The sequence below is a fragment of the Microchirus variegatus genome (genome assembly GCF_963457635.1).
Source record: "Microchirus variegatus genome assembly, chromosome: 9".
NCBI classification, from domain to species: Eukaryota; Metazoa; Chordata; class Actinopteri; order Pleuronectiformes; family Soleidae; genus Microchirus; species Microchirus variegatus.
The window spans coordinates 20,950,543-20,966,972 of NC_139810.1; the positions used below are offsets into that span (position 1 = coordinate 20,950,543).

General features: G+C 40.3%; 1 protein-coding gene across 2 annotated transcripts in view; it reads right to left on the minus strand.

Moving 5' to 3' along the window:
• Positions 1 to 16,430, minus strand: part of cpne5a (copine Va) — a gene marked incomplete at both ends in the record, with an annotated part of 73,934 nt that overhangs the window by 48,224 nt on the left and 9,280 nt on the right. For both annotated transcript variants that reach the window (XM_083895356.1, XM_083895355.1), the window contains 3 exons: positions 874 to 977; positions 8,303 to 8,349; positions 8,988 to 9,028. In XM_083895356.1, the coding sequence (XP_083751482.1) occupies positions 874 to 977; positions 8,303 to 8,349; positions 8,988 to 9,028 (192 nt within the window). The remainder of the gene's footprint in view (positions 1 to 873; positions 978 to 8,302; positions 8,350 to 8,987; positions 9,029 to 16,430) is intronic.

Below are 16,430 nucleotides of genomic sequence, written 5' to 3' on the forward strand. Positions count from 1 at the left end.
AATGTAATTTCCTTTCCATGCCAGTGGGATCATATTGAAACAATCTAGCCGTACATAAAAAAGTTTGGAGCATCTGCCAGTCAATCTTAATGTAAAAGTAATTAAACCTCAGAATGCACTGGCTCCCACCTCTGTGATAAAAGAGAGATGTAAATGAGGAGCACTAATTGTGAGGGGATGCACTCCCTCCTTTCCTGTTCCAGTGTCGTATCATGGTAGCATGCCTAATTAATTCATTAAATGTCTAAAAATCCACAGAGACCTGCTGTGTGATACATCCTGGAAGTCCATCAGGGACTTCATGCTTGAAGGGAGGGGGTAAAGAAGGGATTTTCAGAAGCATATTTCCTTTTGTTAAAGGAAGAGGAAGAAAGGGAAGAAATGATTCTGACTCAATTATTTGGATTTCAATATTAAACTGCACTTTCCTGACCCTCTCACCGTCTGACCTTTTCAGGAGGAGAATAGCGGCAATAGTGAAAAAGAGAGAGTCTCTGTGAGATTATAGGACATGGTTTCAGACATTTGCTTTTCTTAGCAGCAGTGAGATTAAGGATAAAACTTTGTATGAAATATTTATCAACCTTTTACCAATCTGCCTTCCACGAGCGACTATAGAGACACTGCACTGATGAATAATTCCTCAGGAGAGGAAAAACTGACTCGAGAGAGAGAGAAAATGAGAGATGTAGTAGGTGAGGAGATGGATGAAGAAGAGAAAGGATGAATGAGCATGAATATGTGAAGCATGTGGTGGATATAAAAGGATGAATTTGAGAAGTGTGTGAGAGGAGGGGGGATGTAGCACATCTGAAAAAACACACATCACAGTGATTTTCCTCAAAGGACCAGCAGCTAAAAGTGAAAACTCACACGTCGAAGCGCAGGTTCTGCTTCTCCTCAAAGAAGTAGTCCAGGATGAATTTCCTGACAAAGTCCGGGTTGAGTGTGTTGTCGATTACCTCTGTTCTGCCAAACTAGATGAGAGCCAAATAAGAAAGAGGGATTAAATAGGAAGATGTAAGCAAACAGTGTTAACTCCACATGCCAACCCCTCTGTCTTCTCCCAAGAGGTGAGGGAAACTCACAGCTTCAGATAACGTGAGAGTTAACAGAAGTCACACCATCAGCTCTCCTCATTGTGCTGCAGATGTAGACAAACCTGAGGGAAGCACTTTATTTGACTCTAATTGCACTAATTTAATTATTACAACAGTCACAACATTTTCAAATCCACTTGAAAGCGATGAGGCGATGATGTTCTGAAACAAAGGCAAATAAAAACATGTTTTCACACTAAAACAGTGTGGGAGGAAGATGGCAAAACCCTCTCCTGTTGTGTAAATGGGAACTTGCCAGCACAGAACACGGTAAAAGGGATTCGTCAGTGTCACAGTGCAAGACCCTCTGATGACGTGCTGATACACAAATGAACGCGTACAGAAAAGTCTTGCACCACTTTTGTGCAAGCGCACTCACAATAACTGTATGCAAAATTTATATTTCAAAGTCACAGGCCTGGCGTTGAGCCGCATAAATAAAAGATCCCCGGTAGAAAGTGGCATCGAAAAAACTGACACAGTGAATTTGCAATAGCAGTGGTCGGGGTTAATGAAGAGATGAAATTACAGGCTCACACCTTTGTGATTACAAGCAGTGGGGGTAGAAACAGTGGGGGTGCCATGTCTCGTACAGAATATTTCAGTCTGTAAAGTGACTGCACCACGTGTACACTGTGTGCACAGGATATACTGCGAGGGCGATGGTGTGTGAATGTTATGGTGGTGGTGTTGTTCCAAATCAAACACAGATGTGAAATGACAAACTGCACGCGTCAACATAAATGAGGCCAATATCTTTATCATCTTTGTTATAGTATATAGTTATTAGAGCTGAAACAATTAACCGATTACTAAATTAATCATCAACTATTTTGATATTCGATTAATCGGTTTGAAGCTTTTTTTATTATTATTAAAACAAGATATCCGATTGTTCAGCTTCTTATCCCTATAAAGCCAATCGTATCATATGTGATACATGAGTTTTTGAGCCCTCCGCATGAGCAGTGTGACAATTTTTTCCCTGAAAAACCCGATGTATAAAATGATGGGAAACCCGACAGAGAAACCTGACAGAGATGCAAGCACTGCGTAGCCCACTTTGCCCATGTGTACTGTGAGAAAGGCAGGGTGCATCTTTGTCTGAAACAACTGTTTTCAAGCCTACCATCACTCAAAATAAAAAGGTTGTGAACCACAAAATGAGTAAAAAATTACTGAAATGTTATGTCTTCCGGACTACCACCCTGCCAGCTCCATTGCTGCATTGTTTTTGTTGGAATAGTTGGATTTGTTGGATTTTTTGTGTATTTTTTGTTCAAGAGCATTGTGACCCACTGTATCAAATATGATACAAATTAAAACTCCTATATGGAATAAAGATGGATATTTGAAAAAAAAAAAAAAAAATGTGTTCAGAAAGACCAATAAAGGCTCCAGTTTCAAAGAATTAGATTTTTCTGTCAACTATTTACCGGTTTGGGCTTCACAGTTTTTTTGCATTTTTTTTATATGTGAATATTTTCTTTTCTTTGTTCCACATAACAAAGAATCATTAAAACTGAAGCATCTTGGTTTGTGGACAAAACAAGACATTCAAGAACATCGTTCGACAAACACTGATCAACGTTTTTTAACATTTTCTGACATTTTATGGACCAAATGATTTGATCGATTAATTGAGAAAATAATCGACAGATTACTCGATTACGGAAATAATCATTAGTTGCAGTCTAATACTTATACTGTATAACATAGTTCACCATTTTTCTACATAGCAAAGCTGGCAAGCATCAAGGGTAACGTGTTGGTGATTTTACTCTGAACCTTATGACTATTTTAAGTGCACAATCCCATTTATTTTGAGTAGCCAAGACACCAACACTGCTGTGGCAGCTCACTAATTACTAGTTACTTTACTTACTAGTTGCCTCAAGTCAGGAGGCACCTGCTCCATCTTCAGCTGCTCCAACATATTGATGCAATTTAACTTTTAATAAACCGACGGTGAACTACAGAAGCCTCTGCTTCCTAAAAGGTGTCTTTGTGTCGACTTCATACAGATTTCCTGGCAGTGTAGGCACGATCATGTTCACCCTTGAGCTTCAGTTTGGTTCAGTCAGACAGAGAAATAAGGTTTTTTGATTACCTTGACATGTTTCGACCACTTCCTCTGTGGTCTTTCTTCAGACGGGGTCATGTGATTTTGAGGAAGATGTCAAGCTTTTCAAAAAACCTTATATTTCCTTCTGACTGAACGATACTTCAAATTCAATATAATACCAAGAAGACAACCTTTGAACCTACTTTGGATTGTATTAAAATCAATTTTATATATATATTTTTTTTTTTTTTTTTAAATGTGGCAGTCTTGAGGGGAAAAAGTGGCTAGGTAAAAGCATCGTTTCTGTTGGTATTTTCTGGCCGTTCTAACAAACAGCAACATTTGAATGGTGATACAATCACCTTTGATAATAAGGGCAGCGAACACAGCAGTGGTGGCTATGCAAGATGGTGGAACATCAAGAGTTCTCTGCTTACTGCCATTGTCAATGTGCGTGCACACTTATGCATACATAATGCAACATAAATTTCAATACACTATGGGCCAACAGTCGAGTGTCATTTCACTCGTATTATAATTTTAAAGGGGAAATATGCAAAACCAACTTTTTCAATCAATTGAATATTTGGGAGTGTGAAAAAAGATGACTCAGTCATGTTTTTGTGGTCCGTCTCAGTCTAAGTACAGGAGATAAAAGACACAATGTTGACTTCCACACTCATTGTGACATCAGAGTTGGAATTGTTGTCTCGCGGAGCTACACTTTGTCCCTAAAAAACAGGAGAGTGCAGGCGAGGACAATAGTATCTGTGTTGTATTCTTGGCTGCACAGTGCAGCACAGAGTGCTACACAAACTTCCAGCCTCAGAGGATTTATGCGTCCAGTGGATACATTTTATATATGACGGCAATGTGCCGGCTAGAGTCGCCAAATGATGGCTTTTCCAAATGCTAACAGCTGTTAGCTGCCATAGCCTCAGTGACACTGATGTAGTTTCCTGTGTCTCGTTTGCATTTAAAGAGACTCTGAGCAGGGCTGTTTTGGCAGGGTGATTGGACTTCTATGGTGCTTCATCCATGTCACAGACATGTTCATTAGGACACCAGGGAACTAGGTTAACGTGTAAAAATAGAGTATAATATAAGTCCTTTAACAAAATAATACCGACACTAATGCAGTGACAGAGTGGGTTTGCTGAGTCTCAAATCTCCACGAGCACCTGTTTCTGTGAGGATTGTGGAGGCAGGAGGGCAGATTCGCTTTGGTCTCAGGCCAAAACTTAAAGGAAAAAGAATGAGCACCATGAACAAAGAACAACCACCTAAGGAAATAAGAGATCTCCCACTCCACATATTGCTCCTGCCTTGGCAAGTACACAGTCAGCCTGAAAAGCCGGAGTTGCCTCAGCACTACAATTAGCTGTCACCAGGGAGAGAGAAAAAATGGGCTGAGTGGATTTCTCTGGTGCTGGCAGTGTGCACTTCTTCACCTTCAATATCCCCAACTAGAATTAATTGCGAGCTGGAGTGTGAGAAAATTAATCTTGGCGAAAGATTAATGTCTAAGATTTTGACTAGAATCGAAAAGGGCCCTGTTGGATTTAGGGAGGTTACACTGTGTCAGCCGCCCAGCTGTGTGAAAGTGGTGGACAGAGTCAAATCTGTCATGAACTCGGGGTAAAAACAGACAAGGGAGCTGAGGATTAGGACTGTAGTGTCATGTGGAAAGAGAATGATGGGCTGCACCTACAGTTTTTTTTTATATTCATCCATGGATGCTGACATAATAAATCACTGGGGCTCCGGTCCTGAAGGGGAGAGGATGATGACATCCTCCTGGAATCGAATCGCAATTTATCCGTAACATTTGTCTTTATATTCTCCTCTTGATGGAGGAATGCGAGTGACTAGCGGCCGATGGGGTTTGTAACTGGATTAAAGACGTTTGGTGCACAGTGAAAGGTTCTCTGACCAACTGGATCTGCTCTCAGGAGAACTAAAACCAAATTACACAACAGAAGGGCAAAGGAGAAGCTCAGCTTTATCAATACTGCACAGCTTGGCTCTGGTGCTCACAAAGGGCCTCTATCTCTGTCACGGAGACAGAGTCAAGCTGCACCCACAGTGTGTAAGCTGGAGGTGAGGCAGTGAAAAGCAGCGTTGACAGCTGTAAGAGGCTCTTCCACTCCCAACACTGCACTTGATGCTCGAGCACATTTGCAAGATAAACAGTGACACTTGGGTTTTAAATCCAGCGACTTCCTTGGATTTGGAAGCACTCTGCGACAGTCACTCAAACATTCAACCGATCAATCCATCAGTCAATCAGTTACCTTAATTGTCCCAGCTGGGAAATGAATAATGCAGTCAGGTTAGTAATCACATGATTACATGACACAAGATATAACTACTGTCAAGACAATAGAGTTCCAATAGCTGATGTCACAAAATCTCATTACGCAACAATCGGAATCAAAACAACGCCTTTTTTGCAAGAAGACAAGCTGTTCAAATCCAGACATAAACCAAGCTAACATATGTCCACTCATCTCCTCAACAGCTGTATTCATAGAAAATGATGATGGTGGACGGCCGTTGTGCCCTGAGGTACCAAAACAGTTGAGGACGGAAGATGGAGAGATAGAAATCCACCAATTCCACTCGAGTAGTGATCACTTTACATCAGGTACATAAGCCACCACTGTTTACTTTACATGGATTTACTGCAATATCCAACTGTTCTGCATAGTAGGACTATGTCGAAGGACTCGTATTATGTCCTAATTCCTAATGAACATGTCTGTGACATGCTTCGGTCAAAATACCTTAAGGATGAAGCACCACAGCAGTTCATTCACCCTGACAAAACAGCCCTGTTCAGAACGCTCGGTTTTGAGTGCCTGTCTCTTTAAATGCAAATGAGACACAGGAAACTACGTCAGCGTCACTGAGGCTCCGGCAGCAAACAGCAGTTAGCATTTGGAAAAGCCAACATTTGCCAAGTCTAGCCGGCACATTGCGGTCATATATAAAATGTATCCAGTGGACACGTAAATCCTCTGAGGCTGGAAGTTTGTGTAGAACTCTGTGCTGCACTGTGGAACCAAGAATAGAACACTTAGCCGACTTCCGCTCCTCTGCTCCCTCACCTGCACTCTCACATTTTTAGGGACAAAGTGGAGCTCCGTGAACAATTCCGACATGTGTTATCGAGGACCACCTGTTTGACATCTTTGATGTCTGCCTTTTACCTCTTCAGTGGATTGTCTGAGGGTTAAAGCAACAGACTGACATTTTGGAAAATGCCCTTATCCACTCTCTTGTTAAGAACAAGGTAAGAGTGATAACACGGCAGAGTCTCTGGACCATAATCAGCTCCAAGAAGTTACTGCTCCTGAAAAGAGTGAGTCCAGAACATCACCCACATAAAACTGTGACTTGACCTTCAGACACTTCACTGTAGGGATTAAACCAGAGGTCTCAAACTCCTCTTTTTTTCCTCACCTTTTCTTGTTCAACACATGGCTGAGGCAAAACTGTGGTGTGCATGGACAGAGGAGGTGAGGGATGAGGCACAGCAGAGGCTCCACTCATGCCCTACTCTGCATCTGATTGGCTGATTCTGACAAGCTCATCTCGACTAACTAATCAGAGGCACAGTAATGCTGGCGATGCATTCACTGTCCTCAGAAAAAGTCAGATTGCACCAAAACCCACACGGTGTCATGAAGTCACTGGTGTTATTTGTTACCTTCCTCAGTTTGTTGTTTTCTGTCCATGTCGAACCACAAAAGAGAAAACTCTTATTCTACTTTTTAAATGCTGCTGCGCTTGACCGGCCCCCTTCTTACCAGACTAGATGCTCATTAGCCCCCAGGTCATTTGAGTTTTGGACCCCTGGGTTAAACGAGCAATATACAGAATGATGTTTATAATGTAAATTTTAATCCGCTGTTGTTTTGCTTGTTTGTTTTTTTACCTTTAGCCAGAGGCAACATGGTTCTTTCATTCCTGTTTTCACTCTTTATGCTAAGCTTGTGTTAACCAAGCTGCAGCTTCATATTTACATACAGATACAGTGTTAAGTCTACAAATACGATTGATATTGTTTTCAAGAAGGAACGTTGAATGTTGGTCAAATTTCTAGATTCTGGCAGTGGTTCCACTTTAGTTCAAGACAGGGGTCACCAACCTTTTTCAGACCGAGAGCTACGTGAAGGGTAGAGAATAATATGGAGGGCTACCATGTTAACATTTTATGCAATTTGCCATTCAATTCAATTGCATACACATTAATTCCAATGCTTACTCCTAACGATTATCACAGTTTTTTATCAACGATATCAATGATATGTTAATGAGTGATCACATGGATACATGCAAGTGTGGTGAAGTGAAGTGAGCCAGGTGTCGCGGGCACCACTGGTTGAGGTAATTCAATGATGGGTCCCACAAGTAAAGCAGGTCAAAACATCCGTCTGTTTTTATTCACTTCAAATTGACATTTAAAGTAACTCTTAACTATGCACCAGTGTAACACCAAGGTCTTTGTGGAGTCAATAAACATTATATTCAATAAAAAAAAAAAAAGATTTTAGCACAAAACACTTTGAGCTTGCAAAGTACTTTTCTTTCTGTTAGGAAATGTGTATATTCAAGTATTGATTGTGTAACACATTTCTGGCTTTGCTGGCTTTTAGCTTTAAAACGTGTTTTGTGTTCACGAACTGTGTTATTAAATTGAGTATACCCTGCTAAGGTGTAATTTGAACAGCTATTTCTGTGAATGTCCATCCATAGAGATTCCAAGCAAGAAGATTTAACCCAGATGGACCCTCAGTTTCGTTGAAATATCTTCTCCACTTTATCTGCCTTTCTGATCAAATGTAACCCCAGAGGCTACAGCCAGTGGGGGACTCAGACACAAAGAAATATTTGTTGATGCGTGTAGCTGTCACCTTAATCGGCCAATCAGTCACAGCTAACACAGCGCTGGCCAGCACCGTTGATATTCACGGGGTCAGATGACAGTCAATGATTGGCAGTCGCAGCATTTACCCTGAGGCGGAGCTGGTGGTGGAGTGGAGTTGGTGGGTGTAAACAGGGAGCATGCTGTCATGGAGCGGGGACAAGCTGATGGAGTTGTGCTGTCAGAGGGACAAATGTGTTCTCTTACCTCTCTCCACTGTTTGGACTCCACACCCTGGGTGTACAACACAACCACTGAGAAGAGAGGAGGAGGAGGAGGTAAAGGGGAGAAAGGAGGTATAAATGGTCAGTAAATTCTATGCTGCCACACCCTGACAACATGATTCAGAGCCAAACTTGATGATGCTTGTGCTGCATCAAATTCACATATGTGGTATGATGTCCACATTGAAAGAACAAAGCTCAGAAGCAAAAACCCCCTTCCCCGTTCCATTTTTAAAGCAGAGACGAGAAACTGCTACGTGACCTGCCATACATCCAGAGTTTCATCTTCAGGCTATTACCAAACAGGGCAAGTGTGCATTATTTTTCACTGAAGCCTATTTACACAAAGGGCTTAACCATCCTCCCTATTATATAAAATGTCCCTTTCACTCTGTGTCCTGCAGGGAGGATATAAGAAAATGTATTTATGGTAGATTCCTATGAGTCTCAACAAAAGACACCCATTTGTATTCAGAAGCTGGAGTTTCCACCCTGCCAGCATTAAGGTACTTTGTGTAGCTCCCAGGGAGAAAAAGACGTCATTACAGTTGATCATTGAGAATTAATCTAAGCCATGCCCAGCAAAAGCAAAAAAAAAAAAAAAAAAAAGAGAGAGAGATGGTGTCAGAGAAAAGCTAAGCTGCAATTAGCATTGACAGAAAACTTACTTGGGTCAGATTTGGTAAAAGTGTCTCGGTCCAAGAGGTTCCTGTGGGAGAAGGAAACATGATGTTATTATGATATACGTTTTTTCATCACATATTAAATTCACAACTGATTCTATATTGTACAAATATGTAAATGCATCTTCTCTTGTGCAGTTTAATGAAAAAAAATCTATATGCAAAGAGCTCCAGGAGAACTGCTGTGAAAGTGATTCCCAACCATGCTGAGAATCACCATAATAATTCACACTGTCCTTGAATTTCATTTCAAAGTATGAGGAACAATGAACACATTCAAGATCAGTGGAGAGACACAGACACAGAGAGAGACGGCACTGAAAACAGCCTTAAAGGTCCAGTATGTTCGGTTTAAATGAAAGTTTTTTAATTTGGAAGAAATTAATGATAAAATGATGATGCTTCATTGTTTTGTGTGCACTGTGTCGGGCTGCAGCGATTATTACATCAAATTAAATTAAAACGAGTTTCTTTGCTCCACACAATAAAGAAATCACTGATCAACTTATTAATTTTGGTTTGTGGACAAAACAAGAGATTGAAGATCATCATCATGTCAAGGTTTGGGAAACACAAATTGACATTTTATGGACCAAACAAGTACGTCATTAACAGAAAATATAATTGACTGTTTAATTGACTTTGAAAAGAATCATTAGCTGCAGCTCTAGAACAGTGACGTGATTGTTTGCATACATTTTTTTATTACCCCAGACTGAGCCTTTTATATTATGTACATATGCATCATAGAATGCCCAAATGAAACATTTGAATTTGGAATGTGCAACATTTCTACCAGACTGCAAAACAAAGCCAGCAGTCTGTCACATGAGACTTTCTAATAAGAAAAAAACGGCACAATCAATAAACAATCATTTAATTTAATACTGAATCAGCAAATTATTTCCATGTCATAATTGCTTCACCAAAGAGGAACTCTAAGTAGAGCAAATGATATTAGCCGAGTAATTAATTGACAGAAATCACAAATAATCTATCAAAGATGCAGGAACTGTGTGTGTGTTTGTCTCAATTAAGAAATGAAATGGAAAATGAAATGAGAGTTATAATAATGGCTAGTTTGATTTTGATGAACCACAAAGTGAGCAGCATTTACGCGACTTTTACTGTACAATGCAACGTTTATCTTCACACATCGATATAAAACTATGAGGAAAATGAATATTGCGATGAAGTGATTAGCGATAAATACAGTAAGTAGTGTGCATATTCAGGAATCGAACCCACAACCCATTAAGTTGAAGGACGACTCGCTTTACCACTGAACTACTGTCGCCCAGACAATAGTATATTTATAAGAAGCTTTGCACGTCTTTCTAATCATACTGTCAAAATCAAGATGATTCTTCGGAATAGAATAAAATAGAACAGAATATTGTAATTCTACCAAAAGAATACAATAATCAGAATCTCACTCCTGTACATGCTCACACATGCACATATACATTGTTCTGTTATCACACAGCTTGACAGAACACACAGATCTATAAAGGTGAACAAGTCATACATTTCACATTGTAATACTAATAATGCTGGAAGCCATCCACGTCCAAGTTCTCCTACTACCATTGGTGATGTTTAGTAATGCTCTATAATGGTTTTAAATCTATAACACAGTGACTATTGAGGTGAAGTGTGACTTGGAAAATATAAATCACAATTGTAACATGAGTCAGAAAAATCAGAATTCCATATTCTACCCACATTTTTCAGCCCTAAAACAAAGTGTGACATACAGTGCTGTGCAGAAGTCTCGGGGCACCAACAGCTTTGTTGTTTTTCATGTCTGTCAAATTCTGTGATCACTGACATTTGGATTAAAATGATGTGACTGAACGTTGGTCTTTAATATATATATATATATATATATATATATATATATATATATATATACATAATATTACTAAGCGGTCAGTGAGTTCACAGAACACAGAACATGTGTATGTGATAAAGGAAATATATTATAAACATACTATTTCAACAAGTTAACCTAGTTCCATCCTGCCAAATCAGCCCTGTTCAGAACGCTCAGTTTTGAGTGGTTGTCTCATTAAATGCAAATGAGACACAGGAAACTACTCCGTGTCACTGAGGCTCCGACAGCTAACAGCAGTTAGCATTTGGAAAAGCCATCATTTGCCTACTCTTATATATGCCGTCATATATCAAATGTATCCACTGGACACGTAAATCCTCTGAGGCTGGAAGTTTGTGTAGAACTCTGTGCTGCACTGTGCAGCCAAGAATAGAGAGCTTTGCGGACTTCTGCTCTTCCGGATACGATTCCTCTCGCCTGCACTCTCGCGTTTTTTAGGGACAAAGCGGAGCTCCGCGAGACAACAATTCCAACTCTGACGTCACAATGAGTGCGGAAGTCAACATCGTGTGTTTTATCTCCTGTACTTAGACTGAGACAGACCACACCTGGGTCATCTTTTTTCACACTTTGCCGACTCAGAGTCCCAAATATTAAACTGATTGAAAAAGTTGGTTTTGCATAATGTCCCCTTTAAAATTATAATACAAGTGAAATGACACTCGACTGTTGGCCCATAGTGTATTGCAATGTATGTCCTTTGCCATGGACAAACACAGGTTTTACCAGGAACATTAATTATGGTTTCCGGGGGCCGTGCTATTGTTCAAATGTCAGGAGAGGTCACACTAAATACTTGACACTTCAACCTGTAGAAGTTCTTTTTCCTGAAAAAAGGAAATGTGTACATGTTTCCTGTATTTGCTGAATGTATTCCAGTTTGGTGATTGAGAAATAATTGTATGTTCATTGTATCATTACTAAAATAACACATCTATAAAAGTGGCCAAAGACTTCTTTCACAGTAAAGTTGATATTAAATAAAAATATATATTATAAATAAATATTTTCACGCTTTTGGAGCTATGTGTGTCATTGAGAGTGTAGAGAGTGTAGCTGCTTCTGCTTTGGTGTTTCTGTCCTCAGGGCAGAGAGCAACAAGCAATCACACCGTCATTACAGTCTGTCCGTAACAACCTCCACATACTCATCATTTACACACACTCTCTACATTCAGCATGTGGATTTATTTCAATACTCACTGCAACATGGCACTATCAACACATTGAACAGGTGCATCAGCATGCATCCCTGGGCTAAACTAAGATTCAGAGCTCATTTCACATTCACAGCAGCATCCTGGTGTCAGTGGAGGCCAATACACAATCCTTGTGAGCCACATTGTTAAGTTGATCCAGTTGCACAGAGCAGAAGTTACTTATGTAAGTCACACTCACTCACTTCCCCATTAGAATATCCCATACTTTGAACCACAATCAAAAGAAAACAAGGCTACTGCATACCAGGATACCTACAATAACCTCAAAGTCATCTCGCCTTCCTCGGTGTGGTGGAGCAATCCCGTTTCCTGACACTGATCATCATCCAACGCCTTTTCAAGCTGCCAAAAACCTCACAGATTGGCTCATTCAGAACGAGAACCGCAATCAGTGCAAATAATAATGCATGCCATTTTCTATTTTCTGCCTCCTCCAGCCTGGATGTTGTGTTTTCTTTAGGGGTACAATTCTGAGTTTTCCCCCAGCAGCTCAAGCCATTCCCTTATACATTTCCTTCAGTTATTTAACAAGATCTGATCAAACAGACATTACCTTCAAAATCTAGGACAGTTCTGCCATCACTCACTTCACTCATCATCCTCGCGTCTTAGACGACAGACATTTCCCAGATGGTTTCAACAATCTCATTAGCATATCAATATAAGGTAAAAAGCCTACAGTGTGCAGTAAATATCTCTTGTTTCTGGTTACTGAACGTGAGTGCCGTCAATAAATTAACTTGCGTGCCGTTCAAAACAAGGCCCATCCCAAAAGGAGACAGAAGGAATTCAATGAATATTGATGAGATTTCAGGGCTGAATCCAAACAACAGGACATCATTCATGCACACAACATCATTCTGCAATCCTGGACACAAAATCTTCCGCCACAGGGATGTGTGGGGGGATAATAGATACAGCTTCGGTGGGCAATAGCCTTGGGCTTAGCAGATAACAAAGCCATCCATGACTAACTGCCTCTTTACATCCACCTGTTACTGTCTGCCATCTGTTACGCTCACACAATTAACTTGTCGACCACTTTCTCCCGTCTCTTTGTAGCGGGGGAAGAGTGTGACACAAAACATGACATGGTCGTGTGTTTCACTCTTGTGTTACTATACAAAATAAGACTTCACGTGAATCGTTTAACCTCCGCGAGCCCTCACGAGTGTGCAGAACATCGTCTGTTCTTGGAAGTAATAATTGGTATACATCAACACATAATTAATCCACCATCTCACTGTGCACATGGCCAGAGAGCACAGAGCAGTAAGAGCAGAATGGGTATTAACATCTCGGATAATCCGTCTGCTTTCACTGAAGATTTGCAGCCCATTCTAGAGGGTAACCTCTTCTCTCCACAGATCTCAGTGGGATGAGAGAAGATCATTATCCCAACAGCTGATGCAGAGAAGGTTTGTTGATTAGGATAAAGTATTCAAAAGTAGGACAAAGGTAATTAGATCCAGCTGCATATCCTGTGTATCCTTCTGATCCCCAAAACTTCAAATATCTGAATAAAAAAAAAATGGCCATGATGACTTTTCATATTCCTCTTGATCCCACCACCTTCATTAAATATCTGAGTATGATAATTTCCTCTTTCAAGTATTTAATGTTTCATGAATTCTGGGGACACATTCACGTCGACACCTTTTTTATCTTAAAAAAAAAACAACTCACATTTAAAAACCAGTACTCAAAGCTGATCAGACCTCCTCCAGAAATAAACATGGGTGTCTACAGTGTTGCTTTTAAAATGTCTCTTCCTTCTCATCAAGACTTTCTTTAGTGGCTGAAAAACATCCAAACTACAAGTTTTTAAACCATATTATGTGTTTGATGTCGACATGGGACGGTACGAGTAACTGACGGTATGATGATGGTATCATGGTATTTGTGATGACACTTTCTTTGGCCATCAAACCATCATTTTGTAACGCGGCCCACTGCAGCAGTGCTGTCGCTAAATACACCTTTGTTAAATACTGAGATTTAAGACATTTCCATGCTAAATGTTGGAGGTTAACACATGATTTCAGGATTGTTGTCTTTTTAACTGATCTACAGTTCAGCATTGTTCAGTTTGATTCTCATGTCGGACGTCTTGCTCGTGACTCCAGTGACGACACTCTGACCAATCAGTGGTGGGCAGTCTGACGACATCACGCATAGTCTCGGTTCAGCTCACTTGGAACCTCGTCAGAGAAGGTACTAAAAAAAAAAATGTAGCAGGTGCCATCGCTAATGGAAAAGCAACAAAAATGTCCAGAGTCAAGCCGTGCCGGTAGCATTCAGTGGAAAAGTAACATATGTCAACATATATTCAACCAGTGAAGTCATCTCAATAAATATTATGATTTTTTTCACAGCAAACAATTTCCTACATGAAGTAGTTGGACAATCATGTTTTTACCAGGTAAAATAAAACCTTCTCGTTTCTTCTTCTTGCACATTTTTAATCCACAAATGTAGATTCTTAAGAAATGCAATTACTTAGTAAGTCCTTGTGGATATTAATGATCAAAACAACTAATTGTATCTAATCACATCATATTCTTTTTCTTATTATAGTAGAGTCATTGTTTGCATTTGTTTGTCACCTGTGTGATCTAAGGGAGATAAAAAAAAAAAGCTTATTTTCAAGGTTTTTATGGCGGTTGGCAAAACAGCTGAAAGGTGCATTAGCGCCATCTTCATTGCTCCAACCGCTGGCGCCCACCACAGATGTATCCATCGCGAATGGGCAAACGTCAGCCCCATGTTAAGGAGCTGATGATTCATTCAAGTGACGATTGGCAACAGCCCACGTCGCAGTGTTGTGACGCAATTTTGACAACATCCGGACGACAGATCCACACTTGGAGGATGCAGCCTCCGCTGTTGGGACACAGCTACCGAGTGATTCCTTCACTGTTCATAAAAAAAATTGAAAACCCAGTATGATACCGTGCATCAGTTTTGATACAACGACTTCCCTATATCGTGGTAAACCAGTAAACAGGCCAGGTCTGCTGTAAATGCAGACTGGGTCTGGAAATTGAAGTGTATTCATAGTGACCTGGAAATCAGGCCAATCAGCTCGCTCATGTTTATTCCCGTCTGCAGATATTTCTGACCTCACTGCCATTCAGGCCAATTTCCATCAGTCCTAAAATTGCTCAGGTCAATCACGTTTAGGTTTTGTCACCCACAGAGCGCCAATCTCACTTCTGCATTAGCAATACTAGCCTGGTGCATGTACACTGCAATTAAGTCTGAGCTAATTAAACTCAGTTTGGTTATATCAATGTGTCAACTCCTTTCATTTGGGTAATAAATTGATAAATGTTTCCATTACCAGATGAGTGTGATTTAGGTTTGACCTCCAAAACACGGCCAGAGTGCAGAGCTCTAATTTAAAAGAATAAATAACCCAAGCTCACTTTCACTCAGGTCCCCGGAGACATTCTTGGGCAGCTCCTTCATGCATGCGACTGATTATCAAACTAAGAAATGTGGGAATTAATTCCCGCGCCCACAGTCAGCAGTCGCTTAATTCTCCACTTTCCACGAATTGTCCAAATCATAATTGGCACCTTGGAGAAACAGCCACTATTTCAGGGGAAGGTAATTTTAAATCGTCTTCAAATTGGCTGGCTAATTTCAATAGGATGTCCTGCCTCACTGATTCTTAAAAAGGACACGACAAATGCAAGTTTAAATCTCTGACTGAGTTAAAGGAAGGAACACAAACCAGGGAAGATGGCTAAGAGCAAAACATTAGAAGTGGATTTTAAGTATACTCCATCTCTCGTCCCTTTCTCTCCTGCCTTTGGCCTTCTCCATTTTGACTGAGAACAGACATTTTCTATTTCCACTCACACACACCACAGGGTCGACTTTTTGTCTAATGCAACTTTAAGCAGCTTCTCAGGGGTCAGAACGTCCGAGAACTAAATGGGACGTATGCATGTACGCAGCTGCAGAGGTCAGTCAGTCCTTTACACATCAGTGGAATTTCTTTAAGACTGAACCATTCCTTGGAGGCATTTTCGCAATTTAAACGCTCAGCATGTCATTTCTACAGCAAGCCGACGCAATACAAGCGACGCATTCTTCGGTAGCAGAGCGCACAGCAAACGACAGTAAGTAGTCGTGATCCATTAGTGCTGGATACACACAATAAAATGCAAAAAAAAAAAAAAAACGCAGTATGTGTCTATGTGTATGGCATATGTTGAAAATGATGCACATGGCAATAGATAGTAGTTATAACAATAGTTATAAAACACTGGGTACAGTTTGTGAGACCTATTGTTTTTATTCT